Source organism: Alternaria arborescens (assembly GCF_004154835.1).
Source record: "Alternaria arborescens strain FERA 675 chromosome Unknown contig_23, whole genome shotgun sequence".
Classification (NCBI taxonomy): domain Eukaryota; kingdom Fungi; phylum Ascomycota; class Dothideomycetes; order Pleosporales; family Pleosporaceae; genus Alternaria; species Alternaria arborescens.
Window position 1 is genome coordinate 159844 of NW_021167878.1, and position 18668 is coordinate 178511.

General features: G+C 53.0%; 9 protein-coding genes across 9 annotated transcripts; 6 read left to right on the plus strand and 3 right to left on the minus strand.

Moving 5' to 3' along the window:
• Nucleotides 1–222: 222 nt before the first annotated feature.
• AA0111_g8810 (hypothetical protein) lies at nt 223–1652 on the plus strand (the record flags this gene model as incomplete). The annotated part of the gene is made up of 2 exons (XM_028655299.1): nt 223–488; nt 542–1652. 2 exons carry the CDS (start codon nt 223–225, stop codon nt 1650–1652), a joined length of 1377 nt encoding a protein of 458 aa, XP_028503572.1.
• Nucleotides 1653–2131: 479 nt separating this feature from the next.
• Nucleotides 2132–4512, minus strand: AA0111_g8811 (hypothetical protein; the record flags this gene model as incomplete). The annotated part of the gene is made up of 3 exons (XM_028655300.1): nt 2132–2488; nt 2542–4127; nt 4179–4512. 3 exons carry the CDS (start codon nt 4510–4512, stop codon nt 2132–2134), a joined length of 2277 nt encoding a protein of 758 aa, XP_028503571.1.
• Nucleotides 4513–4778: 266 nt separating this feature from the next.
• On the plus strand, nt 4779–5351 carry AA0111_g8812 (hypothetical protein; the record flags this gene model as incomplete). Its single annotated transcript, XM_028655301.1, has 2 exons — nt 4779–4787; nt 4845–5351. 2 exons carry the CDS (start codon nt 4779–4781, stop codon nt 5349–5351), a joined length of 516 nt encoding a protein of 171 aa, XP_028503574.1.
• Nucleotides 5352–5402: 51 nt separating this feature from the next.
• Nucleotides 5403–6844, minus strand: AA0111_g8813 (hypothetical protein; the record flags this gene model as incomplete). Its single annotated transcript, XM_028655302.1, has 2 exons — nt 5403–5966; nt 6152–6844. The coding sequence occupies 2 exons, from the start codon at nt 6842–6844 to the stop codon at nt 5403–5405; spliced, it is 1257 nt and encodes a 418-aa protein (XP_028503573.1).
• Nucleotides 6845–7939: 1095 nt separating this feature from the next.
• AA0111_g8814 (hypothetical protein) lies at nt 7940–9625 on the minus strand (the record flags this gene model as incomplete). Its single annotated transcript, XM_028655303.1, has 1 exon — nt 7940–9625. The coding sequence occupies one exon, from the start codon at nt 9623–9625 to the stop codon at nt 7940–7942; it is 1686 nt and encodes a 561-aa protein (XP_028503576.1).
• A 2176-nt stretch (nt 9626–11801) lies between these two features.
• Nucleotides 11802–12257, plus strand: AA0111_g8815 (hypothetical protein; the record flags this gene model as incomplete). Its single annotated transcript, XM_028655304.1, has 3 exons — nt 11802–11804; nt 11856–11954; nt 12009–12257. 3 exons carry the CDS (start codon nt 11802–11804, stop codon nt 12255–12257), a joined length of 351 nt encoding a protein of 116 aa, XP_028503575.1.
• Nucleotides 12258–12621: 364 nt separating this feature from the next.
• Nucleotides 12622–14389, plus strand: AA0111_g8816 (putative glucose transporter rco-3; the record flags this gene model as incomplete). Its single annotated transcript, XM_028655305.1, has 4 exons — nt 12622–12802; nt 12856–13596; nt 13653–14017; nt 14069–14389. 4 exons carry the CDS (start codon nt 12622–12624, stop codon nt 14387–14389), a joined length of 1608 nt encoding a protein of 535 aa, XP_028503578.1.
• An 844-nt stretch (nt 14390–15233) lies between these two features.
• AA0111_g8817 (hypothetical protein) lies at nt 15234–15948 on the plus strand (the record flags this gene model as incomplete). Its single annotated transcript, XM_028655306.1, has 3 exons — nt 15234–15524; nt 15575–15626; nt 15677–15948. The coding sequence occupies 3 exons, from the start codon at nt 15234–15236 to the stop codon at nt 15946–15948; spliced, it is 615 nt and encodes a 204-aa protein (XP_028503577.1).
• Nucleotides 15949–16812: 864 nt separating this feature from the next.
• Nucleotides 16813–18462, plus strand: AA0111_g8818 (hypothetical protein; the record flags this gene model as incomplete). The annotated part of the gene is made up of 3 exons (XM_028655307.1): nt 16813–17074; nt 17132–17722; nt 17834–18462. 3 exons carry the CDS (start codon nt 16813–16815, stop codon nt 18460–18462), a joined length of 1482 nt encoding a protein of 493 aa, XP_028503580.1.
• Nucleotides 18463–18668: the final 206 nt, after the last annotated feature.

Sequence of the window (18668 nt, forward strand, 5' to 3'; positions counted from 1 at the left end):
AACGGAGGTTTTCTAGCCCATTTGGAAGATCGACGCGCATATTCCCGGACGGTGCAAACTTGGAAATCCGGGAGTTGGAGGTCGGCGAGTTGGAGATTGGAAAGTTGGAGGTAGGAAATCACGTCGAGCATCTGCATTCAAGGCAGCTCTGCTCCGTCTTGCATTCACCTGTCATCAAAACCAAGGTCGTCACCTCTAATCAACTCAAATTACTAAGACACAATGAAGTTGCGGACCAAGCGAGCATGCAGCACTACAGGAGTGGTTCCAACAGATACCGTATCGAAAAGACGCAAAACACTTGACGAAGTCAGGCAAAGAGAGGGAAATGATAAGTTGCCTGTAGTACAGTCAGCATTGAAGCTTCATGCGATACGTCAACCATACGGTGTCACTACAGACCACCCTCTTCCGACGATCCAACAAGATTCCGAACTGTTGGTTAAAGTGCAAGCAGTAGGACTCAACCCGATTGACTGGAAGGCGCCGTACGTAGCACAAACCTAACGTCTTATCCCTATTTTCATTGACAAACCACCAGTGACTACAACTTCGGTATCCCTACCCTACCATACATATCCGGCCGCGAGTATGCCGGCACAGTAGTCCAAGTCCCTGCCACCTCATCAACATCTCGCCCTATCAAAGTCGGAGACCTCGTTCTCATCCCCTCAACAGACTACCGCGACCTACGCAAAGCCGCATTCCAAGAATACAGCGTCGCGTCCTCCTTCAACCCCATCCGTCTTCCTGCAGCCATATCTCTCAACTCAGGCAGCATACTAGGCGTAGCCTTTGTATCCGCCGCTCTCACACTAGGCATATGCATGGGCCTCGACTTTTCCGTTATAGAATCCGGACCTGATCTTCTCAACATTGTACGCAACCTCGATTCCAGTAGTCTCCCAACTGATATACAACAAGAGTGTCTGCACGGCATTAATCTGAAAGAACGTGTTGGGGCCGGAGACTACCTAGTTATCTGGGGCGCAAGCTCAGTCTGTGCGAACATCACGACGCAAATAGCGCGTCTTGCAGGTATCAAGATCATCTCGGTCGTTGATGCAGCGAAACATGGAGCTAGGCTGTCTTCGACCAAAGCCATCGTACCAGATCTGGTTGTCGACTCATACGACCCACAAAGAGCGATTCAAGTTATCAAAGCAAACGCTGGCAAAGGAGGCGCACGCTTTGGATTCGATACCATAGGCAAGGACACAGCGAGGCATCTGCTCGACGCTCTTGCAACACCTGCACCACAGTCGTCACCATCGTCTCTTGTAGAGGTGGAATCAACAAATGGTACAAAAGCTTCTGAGCGACGGGATAGTAAACTACCCACCCCTCCGTCGACACCCTTTGATGCTTCTTCCGCAGGCCAGAAATCTCATCTCGTGGGTTTGACTGGTCTGCCAAAAGGAGATGCACCCAAAGGAGTCGTGCTACATAGCGTTCCTATCAAGCTATATCACGAGGTTCCGCAAGTGGGTGAAGCGCTCAGTGCGTGGTGTGAGCAGTTACTAGCCAAGGGCTTGTTGGTACCACCGGATGTTGTGGATACGGTTGATGGGTTGGAAGGCATTAACGCGGGTCTTGATCGAATGAGGAGGAGAGAGGTCAGCGGAGGGCGACTGGTCGCTGTGCTAAAGTGAGAAGAGCAGATGATTGTACGTGTGTATCAGAAAAGACACCAGCGATGAAACAGCATGTAGAGGTAAAAATATCCCAATGCATTTTGATATATAGTACAGTACGCAAATCGTGTTTCGGCTCTAAGAAGGCTAGACGGTGATTACCGAAAACAGCAACGGTCATCCAGGGTATGATCATCGTGGTCGCTTTCGTTCAAAACTACACAAATGCAATCTCCACGCTCACCCAACTAGGCAGCGTCCAAGTCGTCAGTCTCTCCAAAACGCCACCCAAAATGCATAATTTTGCTGTTCGTACCTCCCAATGCGCCCACGATGCAAGAGTCCATGATGATGGGTATAGAAGAAAAAAAAAAGGTACATGTAGAAACCAAAGGGTATGCGCTAAAAGACGAGGATGAGGATGATGGGCGTCGTAGAGATAAGAGTCATTTCGGGTACAGTTCGTAAAAGGGTTTTGATCAAAGGAGAGAAGGACATTAGTTTTCATCCTCACTACTCCAACCGCCATCATCTTCCTGATCGATACTCTCCATGACCTCTTTGATGACTCCGTGACTCTTCGGGTCCAAGTTCATGGCAATCGTAAGGTGTCGGATCGCGCTCGCACGGTCTCGCAGTTTCTTGTAACACCTACCAAGCAGGAAGTGGATGTTCGGGTCGTCTGGTGCAGCATCTTTAAGATAAAGGAGCTCGTGTAGAGCCTCTTGTGGCGCGTTCAACTTGAGTAGAACCTGGGATTTGCGGAAACGTGCCATGACGGAACGCGGCTCAATCTTGATTGCGTTTTCGAACTGCAACAGCGCGGGCTCGGTCTTCTTCATGCGATCCAGAACCTGCACAACATTGTTAATTTCCGACAGACAAACAGGTAGAGCAGAAGGCTTACCAATCCTACTCGAACAAGCAGCATGGCGTTGTTCTGATTGATCTCCGCTGCCGCCCGATAGTGCTTCTCAGCCACCTCATACTTGCCCAGACGCTCGTAAACATTTCCAAGACCATACCAGCCGTTGTAGTGCCTGTTGTCCGCGCTGATTGCGTTTCGATAGGCCGCCATTGCCTTGTCAAACTCTTCATTCGCAACATGCTCATGACCTTGAAGGGTGAAAGCATAGGCAAACTTTGGATCTAGTTGGGTAGCTCGAGAGAAGCACTTGACAGCCTCATCATGTTGCCCGTTTATGGAACTCGCGTTGCCCAGTGCACACCAAGCCTGTGGAGAAAGGCGGTCTTGGTCCATCAGCGTGTGCGCAAGATGACCCAGGGCCACCTCGTCCCTGAGCTGCCAGAGCGTGTTGGAATATACTTCCATGTGCTCTGAAGAGGCTGGAACCATTTCTCGGATCTTTCGAAACGTGCTGGCTGCTTCTGCGTAATGAGTTCGCTCGTAGTGGGCCTTGCCGATCTGCGCCAGGACCCAAGGCGTCTCCCGTTGTGGTTTGGGCACGACTCCAAATGCTTCCAGTGCCTTTGTTGCGTCATAGCGACTGAGATGGCGGTAGCCAGAACCTATCTTGAGGAGGAGATCAAGCAGCCAGGTCAAGGCGTCCCGTTCCCGCTCCTTATCGCGAGAAGTGTCTATGGGCGGAGCGGCCATCTTCAGCGGCGGCGCAACAGCTGTATCGATCATGCTTGTCGGCCTGCTCTGCGGCTTTGAGGGCTCGGAAGTATCGACCTGCGGTTTCCTGTTGCCACTAACAACCCTGCCTACAGTCGAGCCAGTCGTTGAGCGGGGCTTAGGAGCCGCTGCTCTGGCCTTCCGCAATTCACGTCGCTCTTTCGACTCCATTTCCCTGGTTTCCCTGCTTGATGTAGTTCCTGGCCGGGTGGGCCGAATCTGAGTAATGGAGTTCAACAGCCGTACACTGCGTCGTGGGGGCGCTGCCGTCGGATCGAACGGTTGTGACTGAGGTTGAGATTGCGAGTGGGATTGAGATGGTGGTTGTGGGTGGGATTGTGATTGCGGCTGCGGTTGCTGCAGAGAATGACCAGACACGGTTCTCTTATGGCCGTTCTGGTACACAGGCCGCGGGATATCCGTTTGGTCGACCTCGGGGTTTGTCTTGGTGCGGGCTCTCGACGTGATGGGGCGCGACTGAACTGGACCGCCCGCCTCTCCCATCATAGCATGATCATCGCGGATGTTCTGGCCGTTGCCAAAGGGGTTTTCGGAATCTTGGTAGGAGTTGGGCTGTGCGCTGCGGCCGTTCAACCTGGACTGGAAGCTGTTTGAGGCAGAAACGGGGGGAAGCATATCGGGCGTGATCTTGAAAACGTTGTGGGGGCGGACGACGGCGCCAATGTCGCAGAGGCCGGTAAAGGCGTCCCACATGAAAGAGTTGATCTTGAGCGCGTCGACAAAATAATCAATGGCCTTTTTGGAGTCGCCGTGTGCTGCGTACAGCTTCCCGAGCATGCAGTAGCAGGCGGCGGCGTCGGGCACATGTCGTCTCGATGTCTCGGAATGCTTGTCTGGGATGTTGTTAGTGAAGGGCACTGGCGACGACTACTGTAACTCCTTACTCCAGTGGTTGCGTCCTGCCCACAGGCCGCGCACCTTCTCCAAGGCTTGGGCTCCCTGCTCATAGCGACCGAGGGCAAGACAGGCTTGGGCGAAGATGTAGGCGCATCCCAGATGTTGTGTATGGGCGTTCTTTGACCGCGCATCGTCTAACGCCTGCTTGTATCGTCCCAGACGGAGGTTACAAAGGGCAAGTAGGTGGGCGGCGTCCGGGCTGCGGGGATCGAGGGCGTGCAGGCGGCCGGCAAGGAACAGAGCGTTTTCAGTGAAGCCGTTGTCCAGGTGGTAGTGTACGAGCTGGCGCAGTTGGGCATTGACGCCTGGGGGTGCTGACATGCTTGCTTGGCGGCGGCGACGACAGAAAACGGATCCTCAATACGGTGCGCTCATAGTCCATGCGGCGTTGGCTATGGCTGTTGGGGCTGGGGTTGTGATGGTGTTGCGGGCAGGCGAGGGCAACGCGGTCAAGGTTGTTGGTTTACGCGCTATCGACGCCAAGCAATGCAGCAAAACAATGTTCCACCTACGTCTTTTGTACACATCTGCAGCCAGCCAGCTAGCCCAGCCCCGACAACCAGCCATCCATTGATCCCACCTTCACCATGGCAAAGGTTCGCAGTCCCGCCTACCGCCACCTGGATGCACCACTCACTGATGATTCCTCTTAGAAAGCTACCAAGACGTTGGCCGCCTCCAACACCAAGCGCCTCAACCAAACGCTCTACATAACGCTTGCCGTCCACGGCCTCTGGTGGCTCCTGCGTGCGCTGATCTTCCGTGCCTCTCTATCACGCAAATCACTGCTCGTCTATGTTCTGCTCTCGGCGCCCCAGCTCCTCATCGAGCTCTACTTCGAGCGCCTCTCCCGCCCCACCCTGACTGCCGATGGCGGCGTGCAGCGAGCTGGCGAGGACCTCGACGCAAAGGGCCTGACCGAGTACATGTGGGATGTTGTTTATTGGACCTATGGCTGCATCACTATGTCAGCTATTCTTGGCGACTACGCCTGGTGGTTGTGGGCAGTCATCCCCGCCTACAGCGGCTACGCCGCTTGGGGCATGTACACTGGCATGAGGGGTGGATATCAGGACGCAGCTGGTGTACCCCAACCACAAGCAAGCAAGAGGCAGGCCAAGATGGAGAAGCGTGGTGGACAGAAGATGCAATACCGTTGAAGAATTGGGTTCGTTAGGCATGTATTATACATCATTACACATAAAACTACACTATGCCTCGACCCGCGTGGGAATCTTGGGAATGCCTCGCTTGCGGTCCTGGTGCGGCACACCATACCGCCATCCAGCTGCAGCCGCTCCTCTTCCATCTCTGCCCGCAGCCTCTACGCTGACGTCCTTGAAGACGAAATCCCACCTCCGCTGAGGCACCACTTTCATGGCCCTAAGCTCTTCTTCCTTTCGCTTCTCTTCCTTCTTCTTCTTTTCCTGCTCTAATTCAAAGCGCTGCTCTGCGAGCTTTCTGCGCTTTTCTATTGAAAGCCCCATCTCAGCTTCGCGCTCTGCCTGCACAAGTTCTGGGTGTGGAATGCGAGCGTCGGCAGGCAAGAGCGTGTTGTCAAAAGCCTTACCAGCATCTTCTCGAGTGAAGCGCCGTGACTCGGCAACGGGTACGAAAAGCTGCTGACGTGTTGCGGGATGTACCGCCAGGTCATTGATGGGCTCGTGGACAATCGGCCGTACGTTCCTGTTCTGTGGGAGGGAGGGGTCGACATGGGGGGTTGTTGGAAGCATGGAGAGCACTGCCTTAGAGTAGGGAAGTGCAAGTGTTTTGCCCTGAACATGTTGTGTTAGCGTGTGTATAACAGTGCGTTCTCGATATTTGAGTGAACAAGTCGACGACGTTCAGCAAGAGCATGACTTAAGTTTTGTAACCATGTGGATGTCTTCAAGACTAATCGATTTTTTAAGAAGCTCATCATGTCGTGTTGTGTGGGGTAGATGCAAGAGAGAAAACATACCTGGGCAACCCACTCCTTCTCCATCTGCTTCAATCGCACCACCGCGCCGACACGCTCGTTGCTGACGCCGAACTCGACACTGGCAAGCGATACTGTGGCACCGTCTTTCTTGACTCTCCGCCAAATAGCTTCCCTTAGGTCTTCGCTTAGGACTGGCTGGCTGCGGAAGTACTGATTGAGCGGGAAAGGCCGTAAGTCTTCTGCCGTTTCAGGCGGAAGCTTGCTGTCGTCTTCCTTTGTGCTTGGCTTCTTGTTCTCCTTCTGTTCGGCTGCACCAGACTGTATTGCTGCTTCGAGATCGTCCAAGTTCTCCTGTCCTGCAGGTGTCGCCTCTGTAGTCTCTTCTGCCTTGGCTTCTATGCCGGCTTGCTCTGGCTTTGTCGAGGCCGCAGCCTTTGCGCCCCCGTCCCTTTTCCACCCAGGACCAGCACGCACTAGATTGCCATACTTGTCGTAAGCTCCTAGGTAGTTTGTCGACTCTGGTATAGGTTCCTTGAGGTTCCGACCAGGCCCATTGAGCCACTCATAGAACTTCCGCCGCCGTAATGTGATTTGTGGGCATGGTGTCTGTGAGAACTGCCGCGAATGCCGTGACGAATTCGAGACGGGTTGTGGTCGTGCAGCGAAGCACTGAGTGACCTGTGATGGAGCGGCAGGGGTAGAAAAGTTTGAACACCGTAACCGAGGGGGCATGTTGAAAATGTGAGGGGCTACCGCATTGGCGCCGGGTATCAAAGATGAAAAGAAAGGGAAGGGGAAGAGAGGGCGTGGACACGTGAGTGAGTCTAGACGGAGGAAGTAGTAGAGTTGAGTGAGGAAGAATGGGGACCTCGCAGGAAATTCTTAGTGAGGCGCGATGTCGGTTAGCGCCTTGGCACATATGGAGACCACGAACATCACCTAGACAGGATGCCTTTTTGGTGTCACTGTTCAGTGGTCGAATATTGGAGATTACTAAATGAGTAAATAGGGTTGACTTTTACCAATGCTATTGGAATGCCACACACTTAACGCCATATCTTGCGCCGAAAAATGGTATTCAAAACTATGAGGCCGTTACATAACTGCCGAGGCAGACGCAAGAATATCAAAAAACAAAGCCACGACCATCATGGAATATGCCGTCGAGACCGAATAATGCATACTCCAGTATGCATAAAGTCCCAACCGTAGCCAAATGTAAGCTCAAAAAGAACATGCGGCGAGCCGCCATAGAAGGTTCCCTCTACTAACAACCTTGACCCATCAGCTAGCCAGGCAACGCATTCTGAAGGTCCACAATCGTAGTGCTGCGTCTTGCATGAACATCTCAAGGCACGTGGTAAGACGGGTAAGTTCTCAAAACCTTCGCCATACACCACGGTATGAATAGTTCCCAAATGTTCCAAATAAAGAAGCGGTAAAGGTCGACGCACAGCCAAAGCAAATGCGTACGATGGTAACGAAGAGACACTCCATTCTCCAGACTCCAGTGTAATGATCAAACAAGCAAATCGCACAAGGGGGAATCATCGCTGTATACTGTAAAGAGAGCCACGCCCACTGGGCATGAAAGCCCTAGTCACCCCACGCCAGTACCCATGCCCTTGCGTTAATGAAGCCAAATACAACCCAAACGACTCAACACCTCGCCATGATTGAAAAGACAGGATATAGTGGCAACAACAAATGAAGGCCGGATATGCAAACGCTCCGTGATGAGCACCCCCAACTCCTCAATCATCACTCATAATGGCATAACAGATATAGGTTGGTGTCTCGCGCGCTCATTCATGGAGGTGGGTGTCTCTAGCGCCCCATCATGTAGGTAGAATAGCCCGAGAAGCCGTTCCCGGCACCACTGGATGCGAGTGGCTGGCGCATAGCACCGGCCATGTCGTTATGGCTCATCCCGAAGCCACCGTTGGAATACATGCCAAACCCGGAACTATTGTTGGTGTGCACAGGAGTCGATAGACCTGGAGGAACAGATAATCCTGGTGGTGGTCCAGTGGCTGTAGAGAAGCCTGGGGGACCTGCGGCACTACTACCGAAACCCGAGAGAGGGGTGGATGGGGCAATGGCAGATTGCGGGCCCATTGCTGAGTTCTGGCCACTGCGAACACCCAAGGGGTTCTTAGAGAAGCTCAAGCGAATGCCTCCCTTGACGCTATTGTGAAGCATATATCCATAAAGCTCGTTGAGAGCCTTGGTAGCAAACGACGTGTCCTCAAACTCGACAAAGCACATGGGACCGTTTTGCTTGGTACGGAAACAAAGTCGCTTGTACCCGCGCTGTTTAGAAAAGACAGCCTTGAGTTCGTCTTCGGACGTGTCCATGGGGAGATTACCCACGTAGAGAGTGTTGCATGGGGGGTTCTGATCAGCAGGATTCACTGGAGGGTATGTTGGCCGCGCAAAGTGCTGCGTGTATTGCTGGTAGCCAGTGTTGGGACCACTGCTCAAGGCGGATGGAATGCTGTGTGGTGACAAGGCTGATAAGGCCGGACCAGGCGACTGCATATTGGATCCGGAGCGTGGAGAAGCAAAGTTAGATAGAGGTGGGGATGTGGCATTCGGCACTCCGTTTGTGTTCAAGGAAAGAGATCCGAAGCGTTGGATAGGAATAGAAGGGGTGTGAGGGTTCGTTGCGCGACGCTGCATGCCGGAGTGCATTGGCGGACCGCCCGTGGCGTATCCAATTGACTCGTTGAGCAAGCCGTCATCATCGTCAGCGTCTTCATTGATTACTGACTTGCCCAGATTGCGGCTCGTGAATGAGGTGTTGACGGGGGATGTCGGCGAGAAAAGGTTGTTGACCGGGAACTCTCCGTTGCCAAGACCTGGGGTCCCGTTGGGTGGGGACATGTTCTCCATGTTTTGGAAGGTGCCGTTGTATCGCGATGATTGTCGGGCGTTGGTTGTAGCACCGGTCATGATGCCATTGCCTGTCGCTTGCCGCGCAGGTGTGCTGTCAACTGTGTTGCGGCGCGAGCCGACTGCGCCAGGCGAAGCGTCCTGAGTCAACTCGACGACCAGCGTCGCATCGTTGGTGGCATTGCGCTTTCCGTCCAGGAGCTGACGCGCTTCTTTTGCGCCTTCGAGCGTCTGGAAGTGCGCAATGGCAGAGGCGAAACCCTTGTCGTCGGCATTCCTGGGAGGTGGGAGGATTTCGCAGTCGATGAGGTCTTTTGCGAATAGCAGGATGTTGCGCACGGCATCGCGATCGCTGCTACTCGGAAGCCTGCGCAATAGAATAGAGTAACGCGCGTTGTTCGTGAGGCCCTTCTCGAGAGGCCTGCGCTCTCCAACGGCGCCCGGCATGGCGTACATGGATGGTGCGAATACGTCGGCCGTCATGGTGTTGTGCGATGCAAACGGCTTTGGCGGCGACGACGACGTGGAGCTGCTGTGAGAGCCGTGGGAGCCGTGGGGAAATGGGCTGTTGGACAAGTTCGAGGGGCTTGTGCTGCTGGGACTCGGGCGGGCGGCCATGTCGGCCTTTGTCTACCAGGCGTTGCGGCGGGCGTGTGGCAGAGACAAAGGACGCGGCAGCGACGGCAGCCTGGACGCGGGCGGCGCAAGAGAATTGCGCGTCGGCAGGTGTGAAGATGGCGGTGGTGGTGGTGAAGGTGGCGAGGGTAATAGCGAAGGCGGCAGCAGGACCAGGGCAGATGGACGAGCGTCGACAGCAGTGTTGATGGCAGGCCGCAGCGGTCGAGGGCGTGAGCGTGGGCGGGCGGCGGGCCTGGGCAATGCGCGCTGTCGAGGCTCTGGCACTGGGCCAATGGGCTTGAGGCAGGAACCACAGCCAAATCTGGGTGCAATTGTGGCAGAAGCGAGCCTTGGAGACTACAGTAGCGGTCGATCTAGTATTTGCAAGCAAAGAGGGTGGGCATTAGGCAGACGCAGGCGATGATGGGGCGGCAGTGGGAGGGGAGGAGAAGCGGCAGAAGGGCGAGTGAAACCCCCCCGGCATAGCGTTGACGGGGCGCGACTGCCTCTAAGACGACGACTCTGATGATGAGCCCAGAGAAGGCGCGTCGGAGCTAATTTGATTACTGTGCGAGTCCTGGATTCGCCCGTCACACAGGTACCCCATTCCAACCACTCGACGCCGCGCTGCGCTACCCACAGCACTCGATTCCTATGGCAGCACGGCTGTCGTTGGGCTGCTTGCAGTCTCGTTGGCCCCTCGCGTCTTAGCGGCCGCGAGTATAACCAGGGCTGAGTTTAGCCTCTCCTCATCATCATCGTCGCCGTGCGTTGGGCCCTATGGGAGAGATCGGCCCCAAGATGCAGCGCTTGATCCACGGAACTACGGTTCATGGACGGGCCCCTATCTGCGGGCCAAAAACCTTGGAACGTTGACACTGCTCCGACTGTGTGCTGAGCGCGTGAGCCCAACGCTATCCGACCCTCGACATCTGTCCACGATGCTTATCCGTGCCATCTGCTACATCAGGCAGAGACGCGCTGTCGGCTTTCTCTGCCAATCACCGTCTCTGAATCTGCACTCGGCATGCCGGTGCACATCTCGACCAAAAGCAAGTTTCATCAAATAGCGATCCTTTATTTTGACCCTTTATTCACGTTGCGGGGCTGCCCAAGGGGTCCGAAGAAACCCATCTCCCGTGCACTTGGGAAGTGGAAAGACACTGATTCGCTCATCACTCAGGCCATGTTCCATGCTTCTTTGCTTTGTTCGCCCAATCAGACGTCCGTCGTCCCGTCCATTTATGCGCTATCTTTCCGGTCAGAATGGCCACCCCTCACGACTAGGCCTTGTAACATGTATCAGAGAGCTATCGTCGCTCGAAAATTCTTTGCAGACATGCCCAAGGAGCTGGCGCTTCGGCGCTGACTGTCAGTGCGGTACGACGTAAGATAGACACCGCCGGTATGGCTGGAGTAGAGCACGTTGTGGGGATGTTCCGAGGTCTCGATCAACGCCTGACTAGTCAGATCTATCATGTACGCCACTTCCCCGAGATCGCTAAGACCGTTGCAGCGATTAGCCCGATTGACTGAGATCGCGCAACTTGGAGGTAGGCTACAGCTCTGAACGAGACCATCTTGCTGCCTCGTCGCATTATTCGGAGACACGCTAGAGTCGGTAATTGTAGTTTGTACCGCAGCGTTTCGCATTCGTCTAACAACGGGTTGCCTCGTGGTAGGGTCCATGACCAATTAGAACGATGTAGGCTACGCCACGCCTGGCATACGTCACCTTGTTGCGATCGTAAGTGGAACATTACCACCACATCGGCACATTTTAAGTGATTGCTCTGGCGAAACAACACCATCAATCAAGAGAACCGAGCCAAAAGCGCTACTTCCTGCTGCAAGCACCCCAGAAAGACCATTCTTGCAACAACTACGTCAGATACTTGTTTGAATCAAGGTTGTACTGGAAAGAAGACTATAAAGGTAAGCAAAATACGGTGAGAAATGAGCATCATCTCCTCGAAGCTTTATAATACAATTGGGCTTTTAACATCGCAAACGTTTTGACTACACACCGCTCACAATGTGTTGCAGAAAGAACCGCCAGCAACGTTTTGAACAACAACTGTTGTATTCGCCACCAAGACGAACCTGTTGTAAAGCACGTCTGGTACAGGCTCAGTCGAAGACTATCGGCACGTATAGTTCATCTCAGCGGCCCACCATGGTATGATAACAAGGCACCAGTGGTGCTAGACAAACAACTGACGTGGTACAGGCTGGTCTCATCGCAGTCAGTATTGGCCTTGGTGCCGAGAAGCTGGGACGTACCATCTCCGAAAAAAGGCTCGAAAGAAAGGAGAAGAAGGCTATTGCTGCATGTTCCCTATCTGTATGAAATGCCATATTGCCAGCTAACCAGCTGTTGTAGCAACACGAAGCTATATATGGCTCTTCGTCATCTGCTCCACCACCGCCAATGACGACCCGAGAGCGGCAAAATAAGACGCAGAACAAACGCGAAGAGGCTCAGCGGGCGCTTGATGAAGCTCGTCGAGAGCAACCAAGCGTTCCACAGTATGAAAGCAGACGCCCAAGTATGGATGCAGAGAGGGTTAGTACAGAAGAGCCGCCGCCGAGTTACGAAGATGCCACACGTCATGAAATCAGGCGTTCTTGAGTCGTCAAATTGTGCGATTGGTCTAGTATATGTGCGAGATTTCCGTGTAAACTATCGTAATGTTTCGAATGTAATTTTGTAATAGCCACTAGTTCCTGCGAAGAAAGTGTTCTTCGTTCGCCAAATGCGGTAGTCCGCGAACGTTGGTACTGCACCTTCACTCGGCTCACGCGTACACTTGCTAGCCTAAATATTGGTCACTTTCGTCTGCTCATCGATCTTCGTCACGATGCAAACGCTCTGCGCACGGATATAATTCCCGTCCAGCTCTTGCTCTCTCACTTCCACCCCGACTTCCATACAACTACATTCTATCACAATATAATTCCTGAACCCATCAGAGACAGCTAGGAAACCGCAAGATATGACTCCCTGGACTTCCTCCAGCAAAGGCGCTGCTGCGCACGACCGAATCGAAGCGCCGGTCACAGTACGAGGTTACCTTTTGTGCGTCTTCGCCGCGTTTGGTGGTATCCTTTTCGGCTATGACTCGGGCTACATCAATGGTGTATTAGGCATGGACTACTTCAAGCAACAGTTTGGAGGTAAACTCGGCCTCACGCAGACTCTCGTGCTTTAACATTAACGTCACCACTAGGACCTTCCGCCAGTGAGGAAGCTTACAACGGCCACCTTTACAAAACATGGGAGAAGTCTCTCATCGTCTCTATTCTCTCTGCTGGTACTTTCTTTGGAGCTCTTACCGCGGGGTCCATAGCGGACTGGATCGGCCGTCGCGCCACTATCATCACTGGGTGCGCCATCTTCTCGCTTGGTGTCGTCTTACAGGTGGCTGCTTCCAGCGTAGGCGTCCTAATTCCGGGTCGTCTGATCGCAGGTTTTGGAATCGGGTTTGTCTCCGCTGTCATCATTCTATATATGTCTGAGGTTGCACCCAAGCGCTTTCGTGGAGCCATCGTATCAGGATATCAGTTCTGCATCACTATCGGCCTGCTCCTAGCATCAGTGGTTGATAACGGAACCAAAGACCGTATGGACTCCAGTGCGTATCGTATCCCGATTGGGTTGCAGTGGCTATTTGCGACTGTCCTCGGCGTTGGCCTCTTCTTACTACCTGAATCGCCCCGTTGGTATGTCAAGAAAGGTCGTCATGAGGCTGCGGCTCGTGCTCTTGGTACCCTACGTGGGCAGGCTGCCAACTCGGACTATGTCCGGGATGAGCTCCACGAGCTCATCGCTAATCATGAATACGAGAAGCATATGCAAGCGGGCTGGGCTGATTGCTTTCGTGGTGGATGGAAGCCATCTAGCAATCTCCGCCGTGTAGTCCTCGGAATGGCACTTCAAATGATGCAGCAGTGGACTGGCGTGAATTTTGGTAAGTGACTTACACATCCACAAGCATACTTTTCCAGCACTAACTTATCGCGAAAGTCTTCTACTACGGCTCTACTTTCTTCAAGACAGTCGGCATACAGAATGCCTTCCTGGTTTCTATGATCACGACCGCCGTCAATGTTGGCTCCACACCCATCTCATTTTGGACGATCGAAAAGTTCGGCCGGCGCGCGCTCCTGATCTACGGCGCTGTCGGTATGCTCGTCTGCGAATTCATTATCGCCATTGTCGGTACCGTTGACGAAGGCAGCAAGGCAGCCGGGTTGTGCCTCATTGTCTTTACCTGCATCTACATCTTCTTCTTTGCATCGACCTGGGGTCCAGGTGCTTGGGTTCTAATCGGCGAGATCTTTCCTCTCCCCATACGTGCCAAGGGCGTCGCTCTCTCAACAGCCAGCAATGTAAGTAACGCAGATCCTTTAACAGTTACGAATTGGTTGCTAACTTAACAGTGGTTCTGGAACTTTGTCATCGGCTTCATCACCCCCTATATGGTTGACGAGACCTACGGGAATATGAAGGCTAAAGTTTTCTTCGTTTGGGGTGCTACATGCACTGTCTGCGTTCTCTTTGCGTACTTCTTGGTGCCTGAGACTAAGGGTTTATCCCTCGAGCAAGTCGATCGCATGCTTGAGGAGACGACCCCACGCACGTCGAAGAAATGGGTTCCACATAGCCTGTTTGAGGACCGCGCTGGTGTATCCTCGCTAGACACGGCGGAGAAGATGAACAGTCGCGAGCCGATTGCGCATTGCGAACATCGCGATATTTAAGCTGATGCTGTTGGCTTATCCTATGTAAAGGTATAATCACTTTCGTGCCTTCGCATAGCCATCTTTGCTTCTTTCGGTAGGAGCCCTTCGGCTGCTAGTATGGTAGAAGGTTGACCAAGCATTGTGGCCGATGGTATCGCATGGCTTGCGGTATGGATGCTACAGGTTTGAAGCTTCACCTTGATGCTATTCATTGTGTCTTATCTAGAGCGCATTACCTAGACGGAAGAAGCATTGGTAATGATGGAATAGTTCTCCTGCTGTATTGTTTCGTCTTTCGTTATCACGTAGCTTTGCAATTCGGATGTCGGATGAGTGATAAGATCTGATCGGGACCCCACATGCGGAATTCATGCGCGCCACAATGCGCGGCTGACTGATGGATTGAAAATCCCCGGCAAATACAACTCCCGCACACCGTATCCACTCAAGGAATACGTGCAAACAATTCCAAGGACTGCAAACTCACCATGATTAAGCCATCTCGGTGTTCGCAACTTGCTGGTATTTCCGACGTTGTCATCACGTCATCGTCATGGCTGTCCTTGCCCCACGCTCTGTATTGATGGGTCTCGTAACGGGCCTATTTCTTGCCTGGTTGATGCAGCAGATGGTGCCTGTATTCCACTTGCCGGCCATCAAGAATCACGACACGTTTCCAACGTCTACGACACTATCCCTATCCGAGTCGATGGCGCAAGTAGTAAAAAATAGCCTCCGCGCTGCTAGGCATCGTGCGTGGGTCGGTGGTGGGTACAAAAGCACATCGTCGCTACGTGCCCCAACTCCAATTCCAACGCCTGCCTTTCACAACTCTGCAACTTTCTCAACCACACCACACATCATGTCTTCCCAAAAGTCTTTCATGGACGCTGTCAAGGAGCGTCGCACCTACTACCAGCTCAACAAGGAGTCACCCATCTCCGACAAGCAGATCGCCGAGATCGCTGAGAAGGCTCTCCTCCACGTCCCTTCATCCTTCAACTCACAGAGCACCCGTCTGGTTGTGCTCCTCAACAAGGACCATGAAAAGTTCTGGGACTTCGTCCTTGAGGTCTTGAAGCCTCTTACTCCTGAGGACCAGTTCCCCAAGACCGAGCAAAAGATCAAGGGATTCGGAGCTGCTAAGGGAACCGTAAGTGCACACCTTGTGTTTGTCGAGCGCCATCTAAAACATATTTGCAGATTCTGTGCTACGAGGACCCTGAACCCGTCGAGGGCCTCCGCAAAGCTTTCCGTGAGTAACCCCGAGCACGTTTTCCCAGCTCATGCTTACATTCATCGCAGCTCTTTACGCCCACCACTTCGGTGACTGGTCTGAACACACCAACGCCATGCACCAGTACGCTCTTTGGGTAGCTCTAGAGGCTGAGGGTTTCGGTGCCAACCTCCAGCACTACAACCCCATCATCGACCAGAAGGCCGCACAGGAGTGGGACATCCCTCTTGGATGGAAGCTCAGGGGCCAGTTGGTCTTTGGTGGACGTGCGGGCGAGCCTGGCGAGAAGCAGTTCCAGGAGGTGCAAGGCAAGAGGTTGTTTGTGCACGGAGCGCAGTAGACGTGTGTTATATAGATACAATAATTCAGTAGAAGAATTTCGCATGCAATCGATACACGGAGCTTGGAACGCGTAGATCCAACACGTTGAAAGTGATGTCAGACGCGAAACTAATGCGTCGTCAGCACGTGTGCACGAGCCTGGCGCTAGTCCGCCCCTCCACCAGCAGGATCTACCAACTTCCACGGTTCAGACGCTCTTTCATTTTTCAAGATCACATTGGTCTCATCTTCAATTGCAGTGCACTGTGTACATGTCTTTCCGCACAGCTCCGAACGGCTTTCCTCGCTCTTTCGATCATGCGTAGCTTCTTACAACTTTGTGTGCTAATGTTCAACCCATTTCCTCTCATGACTAAATCACTATCTCTGTTATATCAAACTCTCAAAGTATTCTGGAACGGTGACTGTGGGATAAAGTTCATAGATGCAGCCATTTCTTTGTACTTCACTTTCCAGTTCAATCAAGGCACGCAAGATGACTTCGCATACAGCATACAGGATGGACGATAAGCTTGGCGCTATGTTACCAGTCGTCACTCCTTCTTTATGGTTTGCTTCTCCTCATTGTCGCCGTCGTACATTCTCTAATGTCAAGAACTGACGAGCAGCTTCGAATTGGCACCAGAAACAACTGCCGTAGCGACTCTTTCACTACTCAACATAAAGAGTCAGTCGCGCTCCTCGCGCGTCCCTTTTCTTGTACACCTTGTTAATGCTCCGTTCAGATACTCCGCGCTGTTTACACCCACAGAAGCTGCCATTCGTTACTCCATTATTGCTGTTTCGCACGTAGTGTCTTGACACTTTTGAGAACTCATTCACAACTAGAGACTCCGCAAAGATTGAAAACTCCACCTACGATATGACCCCTCCGAATGCTCGCGTGGTGCGTCTGACCAACGTACCCTATGACGTGGGTGAGGAAGACATCCGCCAGCTCTTCGGAAGCTGCGTTGTCGTCGACCAGATTCGCACCATCGATCCACAAGGGGGGACAAGCTCCAACGTCTACGTTCTGTTCTCGACTGTCCAGGACAGCAACGCTGTTGTTGAGAGGTATGGGGACCTCTACGTTGATGATCATCGCGTCACCACAATGCTTGCGCCTACCGGTAACTATAGCTGTAAGCTCGATATCTGGTCAACTCCTTCGCCAGTGCTTTGCTAATCTATTGATGTAGTCAACGCCAGTCAGGACGGTTTCGCTCGGCCTAGGGATACTGGCACTGCTTCCGCCGCAGCCGAATCGCTCTCTACAGCCCTGAATCGCACGATTTCGAATATTCTAGCTCTCGGTATCACACGCGAAAAAGGAGCACGCCTCCAACAAGAGCAACAAGAAAGCATTCGAGAAGAACGCTCTCGCGCGGATTACACCAATGAGCAAGTTATTCGTCTCGTTCTCATGAAGCGCATGATGGCCTCTCTACCACGTTGTAAAGACCAAGATCGGCGGAAGCAGCCTCCAGGCCGAGCCTCCATCAAGCATCTTGTCCCTGCTCCTGATCTTCGGAACAGGCAAGACCCACGAAACCGCGTGCTGTTGATCACAGATCTGCCGACTGAGGCCGACAATGATGCTGTCAGGACATTTCTCCAAGAGTATCGTCCCGAGTCGATTGATCGAACCCAAATTGGAGGTAACTGGATGGTTTCTGCGCTTGTTCTCATGCAAACTACTAAGGGCCGTGATTGGGCTGTTAAGAGTTTGAATGGCGAGATAATCCAGGGACAGAGGGTAACCGTGCAAACCTTCAGCAATCTGACCCAAGGTAAGTCAAGACAACTTCGAGTACCTCGAAGATCACAGACGTGTTTGTTCTTGTCGGACTTGATAGCTACAGTCATGATTGATATAGTCTAGGTTTACTAACGCTAAGTAGACGTTCTCGATCGTATCATGAATCCAGAAGCTTCTGTGCCAGATGCCAACGCCAACTCTCCGAGGCGATCTAGAATCGCCAGATCGACAGTTCCTCCAGCTGCGAAGGCTCCGTACGTGCCTTTCGGGACTCCACCTGCTCAAGCACCGGTTGGCTCAGCCCCATCAACTTCATACTTACCGTTCGGATCTTCAAATCCTCTTCCAGCCGCTTCCGCTGCCCCAAAGCCTTCGGCCATAGCATCCATTCTCGGAGACAAGACTCTGGATCAGGAATCACCTCAAGCACCGTCTGACCGGACTCATGAATATACCTGGGGCCGACGAGACCAGATTGCGGCTGGCAACCAGGGCGTAGTTGTGGCTTCTCAGAACCGCAGGAATAACTTTCGGACTAACTTGGATCATGTCACTCGCGAGCGTGCTGGAGAACAGGATGCGGCCGCTGATCAGGTAAGCCCTGAAGATGCTCGCAGTCGTAGTCATAGCTCTCAGAACCGTGGCCGTGGTCATGGTCGTGGTCGTGGTCATGGTCGAGGTGATGGTCAAGGAGACCATAGCCATGGCCGTAGTCGTGGAAATCGTCCGGGTGGGTTCGGTGGCTTGTCTCACGATGAGGCACTTCAATGAGGCGGTAGTGTCACTGCACTTCTCCCATGCTGGTTCCGCTTTCTAGAAGTCTGGGAGTAGGACTTAGCTTCTAGGAATCTTGTCGTTTTGCAACAGTCAGGCGTTGGTTGTGGATTAAATAATATCTTTTGCTATGGTCGGCACTCAGAATGCTCGCACAGCGAATACTCATGTGCTTCTCTTCTTCTTCTTTTACCTAAACGGTC